Source organism: Cnephaeus nilssonii (assembly GCF_951640355.1).
Source record: "Cnephaeus nilssonii genome assembly, chromosome: 13".
NCBI lineage: Eukaryota > Metazoa > Chordata > Mammalia > Chiroptera > Vespertilionidae > Cnephaeus > Cnephaeus nilssonii.
In genome coordinates, this window is record NC_137084.1 from 32,804,702 (window position 1) to 32,822,878 (window position 18,177).

The 18,177-nt window shown below is 41.9% G+C and overlaps 1 protein-coding gene across 2 annotated transcripts; it reads left to right on the plus strand.

Moving 5' to 3' along the window:
* Positions 1–5,377: 5,377 nt before the first annotated feature.
* Positions 5,378–17,653, plus strand: CYP2R1 (cytochrome P450 family 2 subfamily R member 1; the record flags this gene model as incomplete). Of its 2 annotated transcripts, XM_079788970.1 has the most annotated exons (5): positions 5,378–5,602; positions 10,703–10,844; positions 13,109–13,741; positions 14,566–14,895; positions 16,015–17,653. In XM_079788970.1, 5 exons carry the CDS (start codon positions 5,378–5,380, stop codon positions 16,188–16,190), a joined length of 1,506 nt encoding a protein of 501 aa, XP_079645096.1. In that variant the 3' UTR covers positions 16,191–17,653. The 2 variants fall into 2 exon arrangements, with proteins under 2 accessions (XP_079645096.1, XP_079645097.1); XM_079788971.1 differs by lacking the exons at positions 5,378–5,602; positions 10,703–10,844 and adding an exon at positions 5,921–5,955.
* Between the last annotated feature and the right edge of the window lie 524 nt (positions 17,654–18,177).

Genomic DNA, 18,177 nt, shown 5'->3' on the forward strand with positions numbered 1-18,177 from the left:
TCACCAGCTTACTTAGTTCTCCTCTTGGCAGATCTTGGGCCTCCATAATCACATGAGTCAACTGCTATAATAAACTGCTCTTATGTATTATATCTCTGTCTCTATCTATGTCATCTATATCTATATCCTGTTGGTTTGTTTCTCTGCAAAAACCTGACTAATAAATTTATCAATTCTACATTTGGAAATATACACCAAGGAAATGACCTCAAACAGAAAATTCTGAATGAAGAAAGATGTTTATTACAACGCCATTTATATAACTTTAGCCCAAGAAAATGTAAGGACATTTTGAAAGTTTGACTATAAAACTATATAAAAGTTTGACTAATTGTAAAATTGTGTTTTACAGATATCAACATATAAATATGATGTCCTTAAACTAAACCTTGATGCCAAAAATAAGATACTTATGTTCTACAAACTGTTAAGCTTAAATTCAGTAATAATATTCCCAGTATGTCTAAATCTGAAAATCAACATTTATGCAATTCTACCATAGGCTTTTTACTAAAATAGTTAACAGACTTCTCTATTTTCTGCCATATTTGCTAAGACATCTGGTTCTCTGATACTATGGTTGTGCTCAAAAGTCAGGTCTTTCAGGACCATACTGCTGATAATAAAAGATACCATTACAGTACATAAGTTTCCCAAAGACATCAATGTGTGAGAAACTTTCTGTTTTGTGGCAGAAATTTGCGTATTTACTCATTGATTTCAGAGTGAGTACTACATCTAAGTAAAAGAGACAAACACTACACACCAGCAGAAAATTTCTCAACTCAATTTATTCTGTGTTGATGAATCTGCTTAAACAAATCAATCCATTTTACTCAAATTGGAACTCAAACATCTGTGAACTGACTTTGCATTGGAGTGCCTCATATTATCAAATCTTAGCCGAGGCAGCCTGAGAAAGCGGAAAGAACAAAGCCCCAGCAATGGGTAAATTTTGTTCTTGTTCCTGCCACTAACTCAGTGTGTGACCTTGAGTGTCATTTGTCCACTCAGGGCCTCAGCTTCCACATCTGTAAAGTGGAGCTTGATTTGGACTGAATGCTCCCTAATGTTCCTTTCAATTCTAAAATCCTCGAAAATTACTGTAAACTTCGTGCCATGTTAACCCTACATTACTTTTCTGTAATACCAGTTCACTCTATGCCTTCCAGAATTGTAGCCAAGAGGTACAAGGATGTGTCATTGCAGTGTGAGGCATAATCAGGAAAATTCCTTCACATCCCACCTGATATGGAGGAGTAAGTGATTCTCAGAAGAGACAGAAAAAGCAGAAAGGAGCACTATGCCCTTCACCAGCAGTAGGGTTCATTCCTGCTTGTTTGAAACAGACTCGTATTTGTGTCTGGGCTCATGCTTCTCTCAGTATACATTTTCTGCAGATGGCACAATGCCTTGCTATAGACAAATGCTTTCCAATGTGATTGCCTGATGAATAAACCTAGAGGCAAAACACATCTTCTGCCGGAGCCTGCAAATTGGCACAAAATACTCTCCCCTGAGGGCCCTGTAGGGAGAATTCCCAGGTACATCCTGCCAATCATCCAGCATGGATTTAGGGACTGTGGTGTGACTAACAATGAATTAGGGTATTAGAATTCAGGAGAAGAATAAGACAGGGATCCTACCCTCCAGAAATTCAGTCATTCTTATAAAATCATCAATGAAAAACAGAAGTTACTGAAAGGTAAAAGCTGATCTGAGTGATAAGGAGCCTAAGGGCTGGAGCAACTCAAGTGTGGAGGCCATTATGGTCCAGAGCATTTGCATAAGGCTCCCCAGTGAAGGGGGCTGGAGTGGGTCTGGAGTAGGATAATTTGGGGATAGGCAGAAAATAGGAAGTCTTACTGGCCCTCCATGTCCTGCAGGCCCAGAAAATTATGCACTTCCTACCTCACACTCAAAATGCTGGTCTTCAAAACCCCAGAGAAATAAATACTCTGTGCTACCAGGTATCTACAAATGTCTCTCCCGAAGGAAAGAAAGTATTTTCAAAGTTGTTGGAACAAAATGAGATGTATATGATATAGCCCTACTTAAGGGCCTGGTTCTTAAGAAAGTCAGGGAAATCAAAGTGTGCAGTCTAGTTCCTACAAACCACTTTGTCATCCAAATCATCGTTTCGGTACCCTGCCTCCCAGGGATGGGACTAAGGTGGGATAGGTGAGGCATTCACCTCAGGAGCAAAATTTAATGGGGCACCAAAAAGCTCAGTAATGAAGATAATACTCTAATGTAACACTTTAATATCAAAATTAATGTAAAAATCCATCATGAACAAGATATCCAATTTTTAATAAGCCAAGACCAGTATTGTTGCTTTTTTTTTTTCCTGTTGCCCCAGGCTCCAAAATGGCTTGACTGGGCACTTCCTCTGGCTCTCACTTCCTCCTCATTCCAGTGAAACACAACTGTGAGTGCCCATAATGGAATGTGAGAAGGAGGCACATTTGTGCTCATTGCATCACTGCCCTGGGGAAGGACTCTCTGGCCAGCTCCCAGGGCTCAGGCCAGGGTTTCAAAGCCATCTATGAACTGGCAGGGAGCCCTGGAGACACTCTCATTTGACCCTGGCCCTCAGAATGAACCCTAGAAGAATAGTTCCCAAAGGCCAAAAAGAGGCTTTTAATCCTGCCCAGCAGCGCTGGCCTCTGTTGAAATCATTACTATCTGCACACAGAAATGTGAGAGGCATGTACAAGGTTTTCACATTTCTCCAGGCACCCATTCCATCCTGCATATTGAAGACGGTTCCTGCCAAGAAACAGTGAGATCCTTCACTTCCTGTTCCGCCAAACATCCCTGTCGTGATAAACTCCATTGACAGACATTATCGTTTGCTATCACTCTAGGAGCAAATGCAGTGAGCTATTTCTTTTTGCTGAGCACTGAGAGACCATAATAAATGATGACAGGGAAGGATCCATGTTCTGAGAAACTTTTAGTGATTTCTGAAGACCTGCCTCCATCATTCCCAAAGGGGCAGTAGGGGAGGGGAGCAGGCCTCTCATCAATGCAATTAGGCAGGTGTCAGGATTCAGGCTCTACTCAGCTAGTATATGGCCAGGGGGGATGCCAAAGAAGGAATGTTTCTTAATTTAAATGAATGGCAGGATATTTTTTAAAGGGAATTCTTTTTTTTTTTTTTAATATAAATGATGCAAGGGGGCCACTCTTGAACAGAATACCAATACTGCGTAACAGTTGTGGCCAGACTGATGACATTGGGGGAGGCAGGGAGGGCTGACCTCGGGCTTCCCATGGGTACCATTCCTCTGTTCCTGGTGCCTCAGTGGCATTGTGCCACACCCGAAGTCCCAATATCCATCCTTGGTCATCTCCACTGGCCTTTGTTATGTCACTGAGGACTAGGTTCAGCAACAATCTCTTACAATTTATCCATTTCACTAGAAGATTCTTGATTAATAAGAAATTTATCTCTAAAGATAAAATACCAGGCATTTGTAGTAAACAATAGGCAGATATTTCATGGCTAAAAATCCTGTGAAACATACCCTGTTTCAATAGGTTGATATCCTGTACCTGGGGATCCTATGAAACTCACTTTCAGACTTTGGGGATGTCCATACGCCAGAGAGTGAGCACAAAACTTTAGACAGTGAGAATGCTAAGGTTAACTAAATGGTTGTCCTCATTACCAGTGTATTTGCATCAGAGATACACAAAGTATGTGGACAAAAATAATGGGGGCCACATACTGAACCTGACAAGCTCGGGGAAGGCCTGCATGGCGAGTCATACGATCTCAGAGACCAACCACGTAGGATAGTCTGAAATAAAAACTTCCTAACTAAAAGCAAGTCATGGCATGTAGTCACGTCCTAGGCCAGTATCTTTCTTGACAAAGTCATGCTTTGCCCTAGCTGGTGTGGCTCAGTGGATAGAGCTTTAGCCTGTGGACCTAAGGGTTTGGGTTTGATTCCGGTCAAGGGCAGGCTTCTCCCTGGCCTGGGCCCTGGTCAGGGCACATGCAGGAGGCAACCAATTGGTGTGTTTCTCTCACATCGATGTTTCTCTCTGTCCTTCCCTCTCTCTTCCACTCTCTCTTAAAAGAGCAATGGGTGAGGATTAACCAAAAGATAAATAAAAATAAAGATCAAGCTTTACCTTAACTGAGCCTGTCTATTGTCTTTTTGCATCTATAACATGCCTTTGGAATGTCAGAGTGATCCCCTTTTTCCAGACCTTTCAGGGCACAATTTCCCACCAGAGCAGAGACCACAGAACCCTTCATTATTATCCTGTCCCTCACTTACCATCTCTATGTGCTGTAAAAATTGTTAACTATCCTATATCCACCAATGTAAAAGAAGTGTCTATCCATTTTACTCTTTATCCAATCTCCGAGATTTCCCCCTTAGCTTTCTCCAGCCAACCTAATCTACCACCAGTGGAGTTCATGTAACTCTTTTACATGTAACTCTCCTTTGATTTTAATGAATAAAATAAGGTGCAGAACTGCCTTTCTCTGGAGCATTTTCTCAATGTGTTGAGATTGTGCTACCCAGCAATTGTCATTGGTTTGGCTCAAATAAAATATAAATTCTTACAGATTTGGGCATTTCTTACATTGACAAGTGAGAGACTGGACACACCCTCAGAGGAAAGAGCTTGTTTATATGTGGGAGACATTGCTCTTGGTATTCCCTCTTTTGGGAGATTTTCCTCAGATTTCCCTCCCGTAGTAGGGAGAATAATGTCCCCCTTCACCCCACATATGCCCATGTCCTAATAACCTGGGACCTGTGAACATGTTAGGTTTCATGGCAAGGAGTAACCAGTCTCGGAAGACCAGGAAGGGAGAAAAGATGTAATGAACTCAGATTACCTAAATATTGCGTGATCACAGTTTTCAAGGGATCACACACAGAAATGCCTCGAAACAGGAGGAAAGAACAGATGAGTAGTAAGATTATTTTTTTTATATTGATAGAGCAATTCTCTAATTGAGATTTTGAAGATTGTCCGAGTCAGTGTTGATAAGCTCTCCAGGTTTCCTAGTTTGAAATGCGCAGACCAGGTTCCTAAAAAGACCCTCTGGGCTGGCCGCAAGGTGCCTAGCCCAGCGAGGGAGATGTCAGCCCCCTGAGAAGGCCTCCAGGCTCCGTGCCCCGCCTAATGGTGCCCGCCCAGGGCCAAAGGGGCGCGCCCACCTCCCCGCAGCCAGCTCTCAGCCTGGGAGCACAGAGGCAACTGACCCCAGGGCCCAGGGCCCACGCTCGGCCAGCCATTGGCCCTGAACCCGGGGCGGGACCTCAGAGTGTCGGGCCAATGGGGTGCGGCGCAGCAGGGGCGAGCCCGTCCCAGGGCGGGAGTTCGCCGGCCCCACATCCTGGCCATGTGGGGGCCCCGCGGAGCAGAGGCGTGCGCGGGGGCGCTGGGCTTCGCGCTCTTGCTGCTGCTCTTCGCCCTGGGGGTCCGCCAGCTGCTGAAGCAGAGGCGGCCCGCGGGCTTCCCCCCGGGTCCGACGGGGCTGCCCTTTATCGGCAACATCTACTCGCTGGCAGCCTCCGCCGAGCTCCCCCATGTCTACATGAGGAAGCAGAGCCAGGTGTACGGCGAGGTACAGCCCGTCGGGCCGCGGGCAGGGCGGGCCCGGGCCTTCCTCCCGGGTGGGCTGACGGCCGCTCCGGGCCGGACCCCTGTCCGTGTATTTCCGGCTTTGTGGGAAACCGACTTCCTGGGTCGGGAAAGCCCTCGAAGCCGCGCCCCCGCCTGAGGCACTCCGCCTAGGCCTGACCCAGACCCGCCCCACGCCCCGCGGGCTCTTGGGGTCCCCTTAGCCGCCAGGTTGGGCTCCCGCGCCTGCGCAGTGGGCCCACAGGCTCCATCCCTCCTAAGAATGAGTTGGGTTCCAGGTTCCAGCCCACGCATCTTGGGAAAGTAGGCGTGTGAATTCTGGGACCGAGTTAGTAGGTAATAGACTCTTGGATGTTTGCATTTAAGGAACGCTGTTTAGGCGTTTGCTGTGAGGATTAGCAAGTACTCGGGAAGGCCACAGCGAAGAGGTGGGCTCTGGTGAATGATTGTGAATGAGGGAATGAATGACTAAAAATCCGTGGCTCTGGTAAATGATTGTGAGTGAGTGAATGAATGACTAAAAATCCCTGCGGAGCTCCAAGGCGCAGGGCGGTCATTCGGGCTGACAGGCCAGGAGCATCCTCCCAGCAAACCCGAGACTGCACCTGCTGTGGGCCTCCTTCCACTATGGACTCCTTTAAACTCCCAAGGGCCCAGCGGGGAGCCCTCTGCGCCCCCCTTTTACAGAGGAGGAAACTGCCCCCAGAAATGCCCGGTGACCTGCAGACAGCCACCCCGCTGCTCACCCCCCCGGGGAAAGGGCCAGGACACCAGCCTGTGTGGGGGAGTGTCCCCGCCTGACCTCGGAAGCAGGCAGACGTTTCAGAGCGCTGGCACGGACCCAGCTCCCCGGTTTTGTTTTGAGTCCATTCATTTATGGGCAACAACAAACCAGACTCTTGCCAGGTGCTGGGGGTGAAGAGGAGAGGGAGGCAAACACAGCCCCACTTCAGGGAGTTCCAGTAATAAGAGGGGAAAAATCAGTCTAATTGTCCACCACAAGCTGCGGCGAGGGCTTCGAGGGAACAGTACAGCAGGGCTGTTTGGCAACTGTTTCAGGTTGAGGCTTCAATCCTTATTTGAACCAGGTTTTACAAGAATTATTCTAGGTTTCTGCAGCTCCCTAATGGTTTCCATCGCTAAAAGGAAGCTGGCCTGAGGAAAGCAAACACACAATTCTTAGATTTTATTTTGTACCCTCCAGTTCTCCAGGAATTGAGTGTATTTCCATTAATACATTTGATCTCTGCTGTGTTGGTACAGAACATCATAATATTCTAGAGAAATCATTAGCTATGAGAGCAGGAAACCAGATAAAATTTTACCTTCTTTGAATCTTAATTTTTCCTCATGTGTGTAATGAGAATAATAACTGAGAGCAGTTAAGTGCTACTCAAATGTTCTTGCTTATTAATTGCAGAACAATTTATTAGGCCTACGAATTCAAACACATTTTATTTCTTTTCTTTTTCTTTTTTTTAAGATTTTTAAATTGGTTTTTTTAGAGCGGGAGGGAGAGGGAGAGAAAGAGAAACATTGATCTGAGAGCAAAACATCCATTGGCTGCCTCATGGGGATCCTGTCCAGGAATTGAACCCACAACCTTTTGGTGCGCAGGAAGACTCCCAACCAAGCCACACCAGCCAGGACTCAAACGTATTTTAAAACCAATTTTTTTGAAATGGTGTCTTTCAGAATAGGAATGTGTTTCTTATATATAAAGATTTGAACTGAAAGGAATGCTATATTTACACTGAACACTCTTTTCTGGAAGGGAGTCATCTAAGACTCATAATAAATTACAAATTAAATTAGAAACATGCCGGAAAACTTATCTTGGGATGGGTAGATTTGGTTCAATGGATTTAAGAATTTGGCATGAGTAAATGGCTTTATTGCTGGTATAGCTGGGGTTCTTTACAAATAGGGCTTTTTACTGGAGGTGGTAAAATCAAGCTCTTTTTTTAAAAATATATTTTATTGATCTTTTACAGAGAGGAAAAGAGAGGGATAGAGAGTTAGAAACATCGATGATAGAGAAACATCAATCAGCTGCCTCTTGCACAACCCCTATTGGGGATGCGCCCGCAACCAAGGTACATGCCCTTGACCGGCATCGAACCTGGGACCTTTCAGTCCGAAGGCTGACACTCTATCCACTGAGCCAAACCGGTTTTGGCAAATCAAGCTCTTTTTTTTTTTTTTTCTTAATATATTTTATTTATTTTTTACAGAGAGGAAGAGAGAGGGATAGAGAGTTAGAAAAATTGATGAGAGAGAAACATCAATCAGCCACCTCCTGCACACCCCCCACTGGGGATGTGCCCGCAACCAAGGTACATGCCCTTGACGGGAATCGAACCTGGGACCCCCCAGTCCGAAGGCCGATGCTCTATCCACTGAGCCAAACCGGCTCTGGCAGCAAATCAAGCTCTTTTAATAGGCAGGAGAAATAGAGGAAAAAGAGAAAGGAACAAAAATGAAGAAGATGTGTGCATTGAAGAGTAGACACTGTTTGCCTGACTCTGCATAAGACTTGAATGCTACCTAGCATTACCTTTTAACTACAGTAACATTTGATCTTTATCTTAGTGGTGAAATACCCTTAGAGATCTCCCATTATCTTAGAAGTGTTTCCCAATTCTGACAATGTCTCAAAGTTAGCGTAAGTTGTTAATACACTATACAGTTATAATATACTATACAAAAAATTTTTGGAAGTGGAAGGAGACTGTTATCTCCTATACTTCTGGGAGATTGTAGAAAGTTGTTTATAGGGCTTATTTGTAAATGGAATCTTTTTTGCACTATCTTTATAATTTGGAGATGTGTGCTAGCAGAAAAAAAAAAGGACTTGGAAATTGCTTATGAGAACTGACAATCACTTCAAGTGGCGCCTACTTTTATGAAGTCTGTGAGTTCAGTTCTCGTTTATGACTTTTGAAAGGAAAACAACCAGTCCTCAGGTTTTATACATTTATTTTAAAGGCAATCTTAAATAGAAATGTACTACAACAATAATTGCCAATTCCTTGGAGATTCACTCTTAATATATAAGAGTGAATCTTTCTGCAGTTACTTTCATCTTATTTCAATTTGGAAAAGGATTCCCTAGCCAGTAAAGTGGTAAACAAGTGGTTTTTTACAGATTATGTTCAGGTAATACACGTGGGACAATAAAAGAATTACTTTAAGGCAAGCGGAACTGACAACTTATTAATTAATTTATATAGTAACTGAAAGGTTAACATGGTAGGTTAGCATGGTGGTGCACACAGGCAGGTTAAATAGCCATCTCAGACGTTGGATAAAGAAAAACTGAATTTATTTAAGGATGGGGGATGGGATATACAAAGGGAAGGGCTGCACAGCACCAAGCCAGCGGGACATTGAGGAGAAGATGGCAGCCCCCAGGAGCTGAAGTTTCATCCTTACATGCAGTCAGCAGTGTAGTCGAGTATCGAGAGTAGAAGAGACACACAGGAAGAGGAGTTTCTCCTTTATATCTGCGAAAATGACCCTTCTGGGTAGGTCCTTCCTTTTCATTACTGCCTCGGGAACGGGAGAAGTCCCACTTTTGCTCAGCTGAAACCCTTACTCTGCCACTTTTGACTAATACCACTGCTTGTGGCAGGCAGCCCCTGCTCCTTCCCCAGGTTCCAGGCGTACCTTCTGCTCAGCTGGCAGGGCCTATTCTTGTGCCAAAGACTCCACTGCTCATCTGGTTGATTCTTGTGCCAAAAACTCCACTGCTCAGCTGGGCCTATTCTTGAGCCCAAGACTCCATTGCTCAGCTGGTTGATTCTGTTACTGTTTGGAGGTTTCCATCAGTATTGCTGCTATAATTACTTCTGCTGAATTTCTATTCTCTGCCAAGACTCTTGGTCTTTTTGTTTTTTGTTTTTTCCAAAGTAGTGTGAACCATGGCTAACTCAGCTCTGCCTGTTTGATGGTAAAAAGCTCTCGGCCAACTCCTGAGAGGATGGGGATAAGCATTCTTTGCCTCCACTGATAAAGTAGCACTGTTCTCTCACTGGACTAGTCCCTTATGGGCCTGGGTATAAGAGGTGTGACATTGTAAGTGAACCTGAGGTGATACAGAAGAGAAGCTCCAGCAAGGCGTAGAATGGATGTTCTGTCTTGCCTTCCCCTTCGCTGAGGGGTGGTCATCTGTGCCTGTGTGGTGAATGCTGTGAAAGGAGACAGCATGGAGTCACTTGTGCTAAACCCCATGTCAGCAAACCAGGACTTAAGTTCACTGCAGTTTCAACCTCCCCAGGAATGTAACCGCTGACCAGTCAACCTGAAATTACTTGGTCAGCACTAGTCAGGGAATATGCTGGACAGACATCTTTGTTCCCCTTAGGAGTGTGACCTTGCCTGAAACAGTGCATTCTTTGCTAATTTCCTTTTCACACTTCCTTTCTGCCTTTAATTTTTTTTTCCTTTTCTACGGCTCTTTGGAGCTCCTTTCTCCTTATTAGATGGAATACTGTCCAATCGTGAATCATTCAAAAAGCCAATTAGACCTTCAAATTTACTCATTTGAATTTTATACTTCAAAGTTGTCTCTTATGCCTTTGACAGCCCCTTTTCCTAAGTCCGGAGTAATAAAGGATATGTAGATGGTGATGCTTCTCCATAAATCTTGGAAGTAAAAGGAAATTCCTAGATATCATTGAATGTTTTGAGTTGGAATGAATCGTAAAAGAGCATCTGACTCAAGTACCATTGTTTCCATGGCAACCCTGACGCCCCAGAAGGTTAAGGGTTCTGCACAGGGTTTTATATTTTTTAATGGCGAAGTTTAAGCTAGAATCCAGGCCTTCTGAGTCTGGTACTCTTTTCATTATATTATTTGAAAGATTATGTCTTCAGGCATCGAATGCATAATGAAATCATAGTGTTCGATATGCCTTGTAGAGAGAAGGCACTCTACACATTATCAGTTGAGTAGGAAATAAATGCCTATGTTTTCAGAGAAGTGACAAATCTGGGAGAGCTGCTTAGTACATGTTAATTTCCATAGTTACCTTTCTCCATACATTTTTCCATTTAATTGTTTTTCTTTTCTCCCTCAAAGATCTTCAGTTTAGATCTTGGAGGTATATCCACTGTGGTTCTAAATGGCTACGATGTAGTAAAGGAATGCCTTGTTCATCAAAGCGAAATTTTTGCAGACAGACCATGCCTTCCTTTATTCATGAAGATGACAAAAATGGGAGGTATGTTTATTTTTACCTATTTAGTGATTTACTAAACTATTTCAAATCATATTTATTATTTTATATAAATTTAGTATGTAGAGTTTGCATCCTATTGTACTGATTAATAGGAGGTATTTATTAATCAATTTAGGCTACAAACCAAGTATTTGAGGACTTTCAGGCTCCATTTCAATCATACAGGGGTGGGCAGAACTTGTTTTACATTTGTGAGTATGTGAACCACAGTTTATCCTCTTATGATTATTTATTATTGTGTTATTTTCCATAGGAACAACTGTAAACCTACTTTTGCCTACCCCTGTATTTTAGACTGGTACATACTAATTCTATCGTTGTAATCCAGTTTTAGTAAATATTGTACATAATGTTTTAAAGAATTAGCACTTAATCTATGCAAGTTTTGTGAAACAAATTAGGAATACACATACGTGCATGCACACTGGTGCCTTTTGAAGCCAGGCTTGGGTAGATGGTGACATTTTTACTATCATTTTGCTTATAAGATTATAGAACCTGAAGCAGCCATTCTTAGCTACTAATCAGTATGCTATATAAGAACGGAATTGTGGTATTTGTGTAAAGGACTAGGATTTTATATGGTTTAGTGTTGGAGGAGTCCATATTTAACAAGGGAAAAGGGCTAAATGCTAACAGAACTGTTGAAACAAAAAGTCTAAAATAGAATGCTGAAGTCAGATGCAATGGTTTTGATACATCCTATATAATAAAAGGCTAATATGCAAATCGTCCTCTTGAGGTTCAACCCACTGGGAGTTCAACCACTTGCTATGATGTGCACTGACCACCAGGGGGTGGCACGGAATGAAGGAAGGCCCCGGCCAGCAGCCAGCTGGGGAAAGGAAGGCCCCGGCCAGCAACCAGAAGGCCCCGATTGGCTCTGATCACTGGCCAGGCCTGTGGACCCTACCCATGCATGAATTTTGTGCACTGGGCCTAATGAATACATAAACAAATGGAACAACAAATCTATGTTCCTCATTCTCACTCATCCTCTCTCTCTCTCTCTCTTCTCCCCCTTCCTCCCTTCCTCCCCCCCCCCCTCCTTCCCTGTTCTGTCTCTGAAATCAATCAGAACTACCATTAGCCCCCTGTTGGGGAACACGTTGCCCAAGCATACAAGTTGCCAGTGTAGGGTTATAACAAGGCTCCTCTGTGCCTTCTTGAACATGTATACCTTTACCCATGGTTTTCTCTCATCCCAGTGCCTTCCATTCGATCAGCTGTCCCCTCTGCCAGCAGCGATCTCTCCCCAGATATCTGCTTGACTTACTGTGTCATCTCCATGTCTTTACTTGTGTCACCTTCTCAGTGAGGCTTTCCCGGGCCACACTACCTGCTTCCTTGCTGTATACTTTGCGTGTTCATTTGCCTCTCCTCACGAGTATGTAAGATCCGCGAGAGTAGGGATCTGTTGCCTTTTTTGTTCACTGATATATCTGTGACATTTAGAACACTGCACTGCCTAGAACATAGCAGGTGCTTCATGAATACATGTTGAATGAGTATTTGTTGAATGAATAGTCATCTGGGAGTATGGAAAGAAAATGAAATGCAGAAATATAAGATCACTGCACAGCACTAAAAACCCCATTATGGATGGCTAACTTTATCATAATCTCCAAATTAAAAATTGTTGCACAAAAGTTAATGGAATGTAGATTACATAGGTACCTCATGTAGGCAAGAGAACATGACATTTTTTGTCATAGTTATACCTATGTATAAATTATGAATGAAATGTTGAGTTAAGTACATGTTACCCCTAACCACTCTGCCTGCCAGCCTGATCACCCCCAACTGCTCCCCTGCTGGCTTGATTGATGCCTAATTGCTCCCCTGCCGGCCTGACTGCCCTCAACTGCCCTCCTCTGCAAGCCTGGTCACCCCCAACTGCTCTCCCCTGCAGGTCTGGTCCCCCACAACTGCCCTCCCCTGCTGGCCATCTTGTGACAATGTGGGGCGGCCATCTTGTAATGATGTGGGGACAGCCATCTTGTGAGGGCGTGAGGGTCAATTTGCATATAACCTCTTTATTATATAGGATATTCTGTGGCTAATGAGTAGCAGGAAACAGCTCTTATCCACTGGGTCTAATTTTAGTTTTATAGAAAGATCATTTGGAGAAGAATAACTAACCATCTTTTTTCTTTCTTTTTTTTCTTTTCTCCATAGCCTTTTTAGCTGTTAGGGACAGGGATTGTAGAAATTATAACATTTTTTTACCTTTTTTTTTTCTTCAGGTTTACTCAATTCCAAATATGGCCGAGGATGGATTGATCACAGAAGGTTAGCTGTAAACAGCTTTCGCTATTTTGGATATGGCCAAAAGTCTTTTGAATCTAAAATTTTAGAAGAAACCAAATTTTTAATTGATGCTGTTGAAACATATAAAGGCAGACCTTTTGACTTCAAACAGTTAATAACAAATGCTGTTTCAAACATAACCAATCTGATCATTTTTGGAGAACGATTCACTTACGAAGACACTGATTTCCAGCACATGATTGAGCTATTTAGTGAGAACGTGGAGCTAGCTGCCAGTGCCTCAGTCTTCCTATATAATGCCTTCCCATGGATTGGCCTCTTACCTTTTGGAAAACATCAACAGCTGTTCAGAAATGCCGCTGTGGTCTATGATTTTCTCTCCAGGCTTATCGACAAAGCTTCTCTCAACAGAAAGCCTCAGTTACCTCAGCATTTTGTTGATGCTTATTTAGATGAGATGGATCAGGGTAAAAATGACCCATCATCCACTTTCTCCAAAGAAAACCTAATTTTCTCTGTGGGTGAACTCATCATTGCTGGAACTGAAACTACAACCAATGTGCTACGATGGGCAATTCTTTTCATGGCGCTTTATCCTAACATTCAAGGTAAGGACTCTCAATCTCAAGGTCTGAACTTACATTTAGGACTCACACATGTTTCAGAGTCTTTGGCCATGTTCAAAGCAGTTTATTTTGGAACTCCTTTAGTGTTGGTCAAGAAGAAAAATATTTAATACTTATAAAAAGTTTTATTTTTTAAAAATTAGATTTTTATTGATCTCAGAGAGGAAGGGAGAAGGAAAGAGATAGAAACATCAATGATGAGAGAGAATCAATCCTCTGCCTCCTGCATGACCCCCACTTGGGATCAAACCCACAACCCGGGCATGTGCCCTGACTGGGAATTGAACTGCACGCAGCCTGATTTATAGGTCCACAGTCAACCCCTGAGTCACACCAGCCGGGCAAGTTTTCAAATCTATTATCTCAATTCATGTAAACACCTTAGAGACAGGTTATATTCTGACTATTTTATAAATGAGGGAGGCTGAGTGACTGATGTGTGTGCTCAGGCTCATTCACTGGAAGTGGCAGAACTGGGACCTGAACCCTGGTTGTTTTGATTCAAGTTTTATGCTTTACTATTTTTCTTGCTGAGAGTGAGATGTTATTCCAATTCTAGATTTGTTTGATTTTCATTACTCTTACTGTGTTATTCACAACATAGTTACCCAGAGCATTGATTACTGGTAGTAGAAGATATTTGGTATATATTTAAATAAACTCCCAGATCATGAAAAATCTGCATCTGGGTGGACCTATGCCCTACTTATTACTACAGGTTATCCCTTGTTTAGCACAAAGGGAAATTACTTTACATACACTTTTTCAGGATTGCATAATAACTCGAACACTTTCTTCTCTAACAGGACAAGTGCAGAAGGAGATTGACTTAATTATGGGACCCAATGGGAAGCCTTCTTGGGACAACAAATGCAAAATGCCTTATACTGAGGCAGTTTTGCATGAAGTTTTACGATTCTGTAATATAGTGCCATTAGGGATTTTCCATGCAACCTCTGAAGATGCAGTTGTACGTGGTTATTCTATTCCTAAGGGCACAACAGTAATCACAAATCTCTATTCTGTACACTTTGATGAAAAGTACTGGAGAGACCCAGAAATATTCTATCCGGAGCGATTTCTGGACAGCAGTGGATATTTTTCCAAGAAGGAAGCTTTGGTTCCGTTTTCCCTAGGTAAGTGAACTTTCACAGCGGCATAACTTCAGGACAAAGTATAATGGTGGTTCATTAGTGTAACATTTTTGCTGCTGTTGTTAGTCCTCACCCGAGAATATATTTTTCCCCATTGATTTTTTAGAGAGTGGAAGGGAGGGAGGGGGAGAGAGAGACATTGATATCACTGTGAGGAAAAACACATCAGTTGGTTGTCTCCCACACACACCCTGACTGGGGCAGTGACGGAACCTGCAATCCAGATACACAAAAATTTTGAACCCATGACCCTTCAGTGTGAGGGTTGACGTTCTAACCACTGAGAACACCGGCCATTGCATTAGTATAACATCTTAATCTGAAGCTCTCTGTTGCAGAATTATGTATTTCAACTCTGAAAACATAGCATTGATTCTTACAGGAGAGAATAGTTTAATTAGAGGTCATTAACACCATATCTACTCAAAAATAAACAAGCGTTAATTGAGTATCTAGAGAGAAACTGATGAGAGCTCTGACTTCTGAAACATTTTTGTCTGTGGATTTTTGGCTTGTAATCAAAACTCCAAGAGCTAGAAGGTCAGTAACAAGTAGCTTGAGGAACAGATCCGGGGAGGGGAATGACTCATAATTTGAAGTGAAACAAGAATCGAGCTCTCTTGGCTCCTAGTTTATTATATCTCTTTTCTAAAAATACTGCTTCTGCAGTGAAAAAGTGCACAGATCACAAGACCCTTGGGAGATGGACTGGAAACTCTTCCTTTAATTGGGGAAGGGTACACATTGAGTCATCTGAAATGAAATGACCTTCTCTTGAATCTATAGAACAAAATGTCACACTTCAAATTAGATCTTTCACAGCATACCTCAGGCTCTGTTGCAACGTGCAAGGGAAGTGGGGGAGGGACTAATAAGTATACAAAGTCCAGGAAGGTAAAGAAATGGGTTCTGGGAGATGAAAAGCCAACTTCTATTCTTTGGAGTTTAAGGAAATTCTTTAATAAGAATAACCTTTTATAACTTTTTTTAAAATTACAGATTTCCGGAATTTAGACATCTATTTTGTAATGTATTAGACATACATTTCGGTAAATATTGTGGATTTTAAAAAGATGACAATGTCTGTTTTTTTCTGTTTAGGAAGAAGACATTGTCTTGGAGAACAGCTGGCTCGGATGGAAATGTTCCTGTTTTTTACAGCATTGCTTCAGCGGTTTCACTTGCATTTTCCCCATGAACTGGTTCCAGATCTGAAGCCCAGGTTAGGCATGACCTTGCAGCCCCAGCCCTACCTCATCTGTGTGGAAAGACGCTGAAAGGGCACGATGCCGTGTGGAATGAGGCCATGTATGTTCACCTCACCCCTGAACCTAGTTTAATCAGTGTGTGTTTGGTCAAAAGCCACAGCATCAGAAAGTTAACACAGATGTGTCTTTTGTTCATTTTAATTTTTTAAATGCAGATTATGAGATTCTTTTTAACAAAAATGTATTTTTTATTGGTTTCAGAGAGGAGGGGAGAGGGAGCGAGACAGTGCTCGCGCAGAGAGAAACATCAATGATGAGAGAGAATCATCGATAGATGCCCTCTACTGGAGATCAAGGCTGCACCTTGGGCATGTGCCCTGACAGGGAATCGAACCGTGACCTCCAGGTTCGTAGGTCAATGCTCAACACTGAGCCACACTGGCCAGGCCACACAGATTTGATTTTTTTTCAAGCTTTTATGACTCCTAAGGTAGAATTATCTCTTGAGGAAAACAAAGGTGCAAATGCCAGGTGTTGCTTAAGATATTAAGATTTTCCATGGTCACCTTAAGCAGAACCTGACTTTTCAGCCTCTTGTTGAGCACCAGGAACCCCTCCTTCCATCTTGCTCCTGTCCTGGGGGCTTTACTTCCAAATGCCAATGCTATCTCCCTCCTGGTCAGGTATGTCATTAATAGTTTGTGCGGTGCTAGTCCAGTTTAATAGAGAACTAAAGGAGAAATTAGAACTCAAATGAGTTTGGACTACAGAGATATTTTATTTAAGACATGGTGGCAGATGATAGAAGAAATATCTATGCATTTAATGTAGAACCTTCCAGTGTTCTCAAATCTTGCTCCCTGCTATGTCTTCATACTGAGTATCCATTCCTAAAGCAGCAGTTCTTATAATAATGTATTTAAAATATAAACTAAATGTAGCAATTAATTCTTGGTAGGTACAGACAATTTACATAGTACCACTTTTTTCTAAAAACAGTCACAGGGCTTAAAGATTGAATTCTTTTGACTTTTAGAGGTCTTTAAGCATTTCCACGATTATTGTTATATGAGGGACTTCCCATTGATAATTATGCCAGGAACACAAGTGTAAACTATGACTGTCCTGATCAAACAGGTATGTATATTCCAGTTATAGGTTTCTGTTTTAAAATCTTAATTCTTCTAAAGTTGTACATTAAGGGTTCATGCTCTCATAACTTGGCCCATGAATAGTTGCAACCTTGGAGTAAATGCACAAACAGTGACTTCTGTTAAAATATGTTCCCTTTTTGTATGACATGGGGAATAAGAATGTATGTGTGTATAAACATGCATTATGCACTTGTATTTGAATAAAAAGCACTGGCTAGATTAATGTGAACCTAATGAAAATAGTGATTTCCAAGAGACTGAGAGAAAGGGTAGAAGTGACATCTTAGTGTGTTTGACTTCCATTAATTAAAGTTTTATTATATACCAGTAATTATACTCATTTATATATAATATATAATAAAATATGCATTAAATATATAACACATAAATAAATAAAATTAAAGCCACAACAATTTAAAGATATATTCTTAAAAATTAAAATTTTTTTTTTACTAATTAATACCAAGATTAAATTGGAATCATTTAAAGGTCCCAAATGATTTTAATGTGCAGCTTGTATAAAATACTGTCTTAAGATTCTCCAGCTTTCCAAAACTGACACCTGCAGTAATAAAAAATATCTATATAGTCATATAACAAATAAATTTAATTCATACTTTAAGACAATGTCAACAAAGAACATTCTAGTTTTAATGACAATTCTATACATTTTTAGAGAATAGGAAATGACATCTGCCCAACTGATTTTTAATGCTAGTATGATTTCAATGTCAAATGCATTATCTATATACAGAAAGGAAAATATATGTCAATCTCATTTATGCACAGAGACACAAGAAAATATCTAGCGTGCATACCAAGTTACCTCTTATAAAGCCACCAGTCAGATTTGATTAGAACCCTCACAATGGACTTATTTTAACTTAATTAACTTTTTAAAG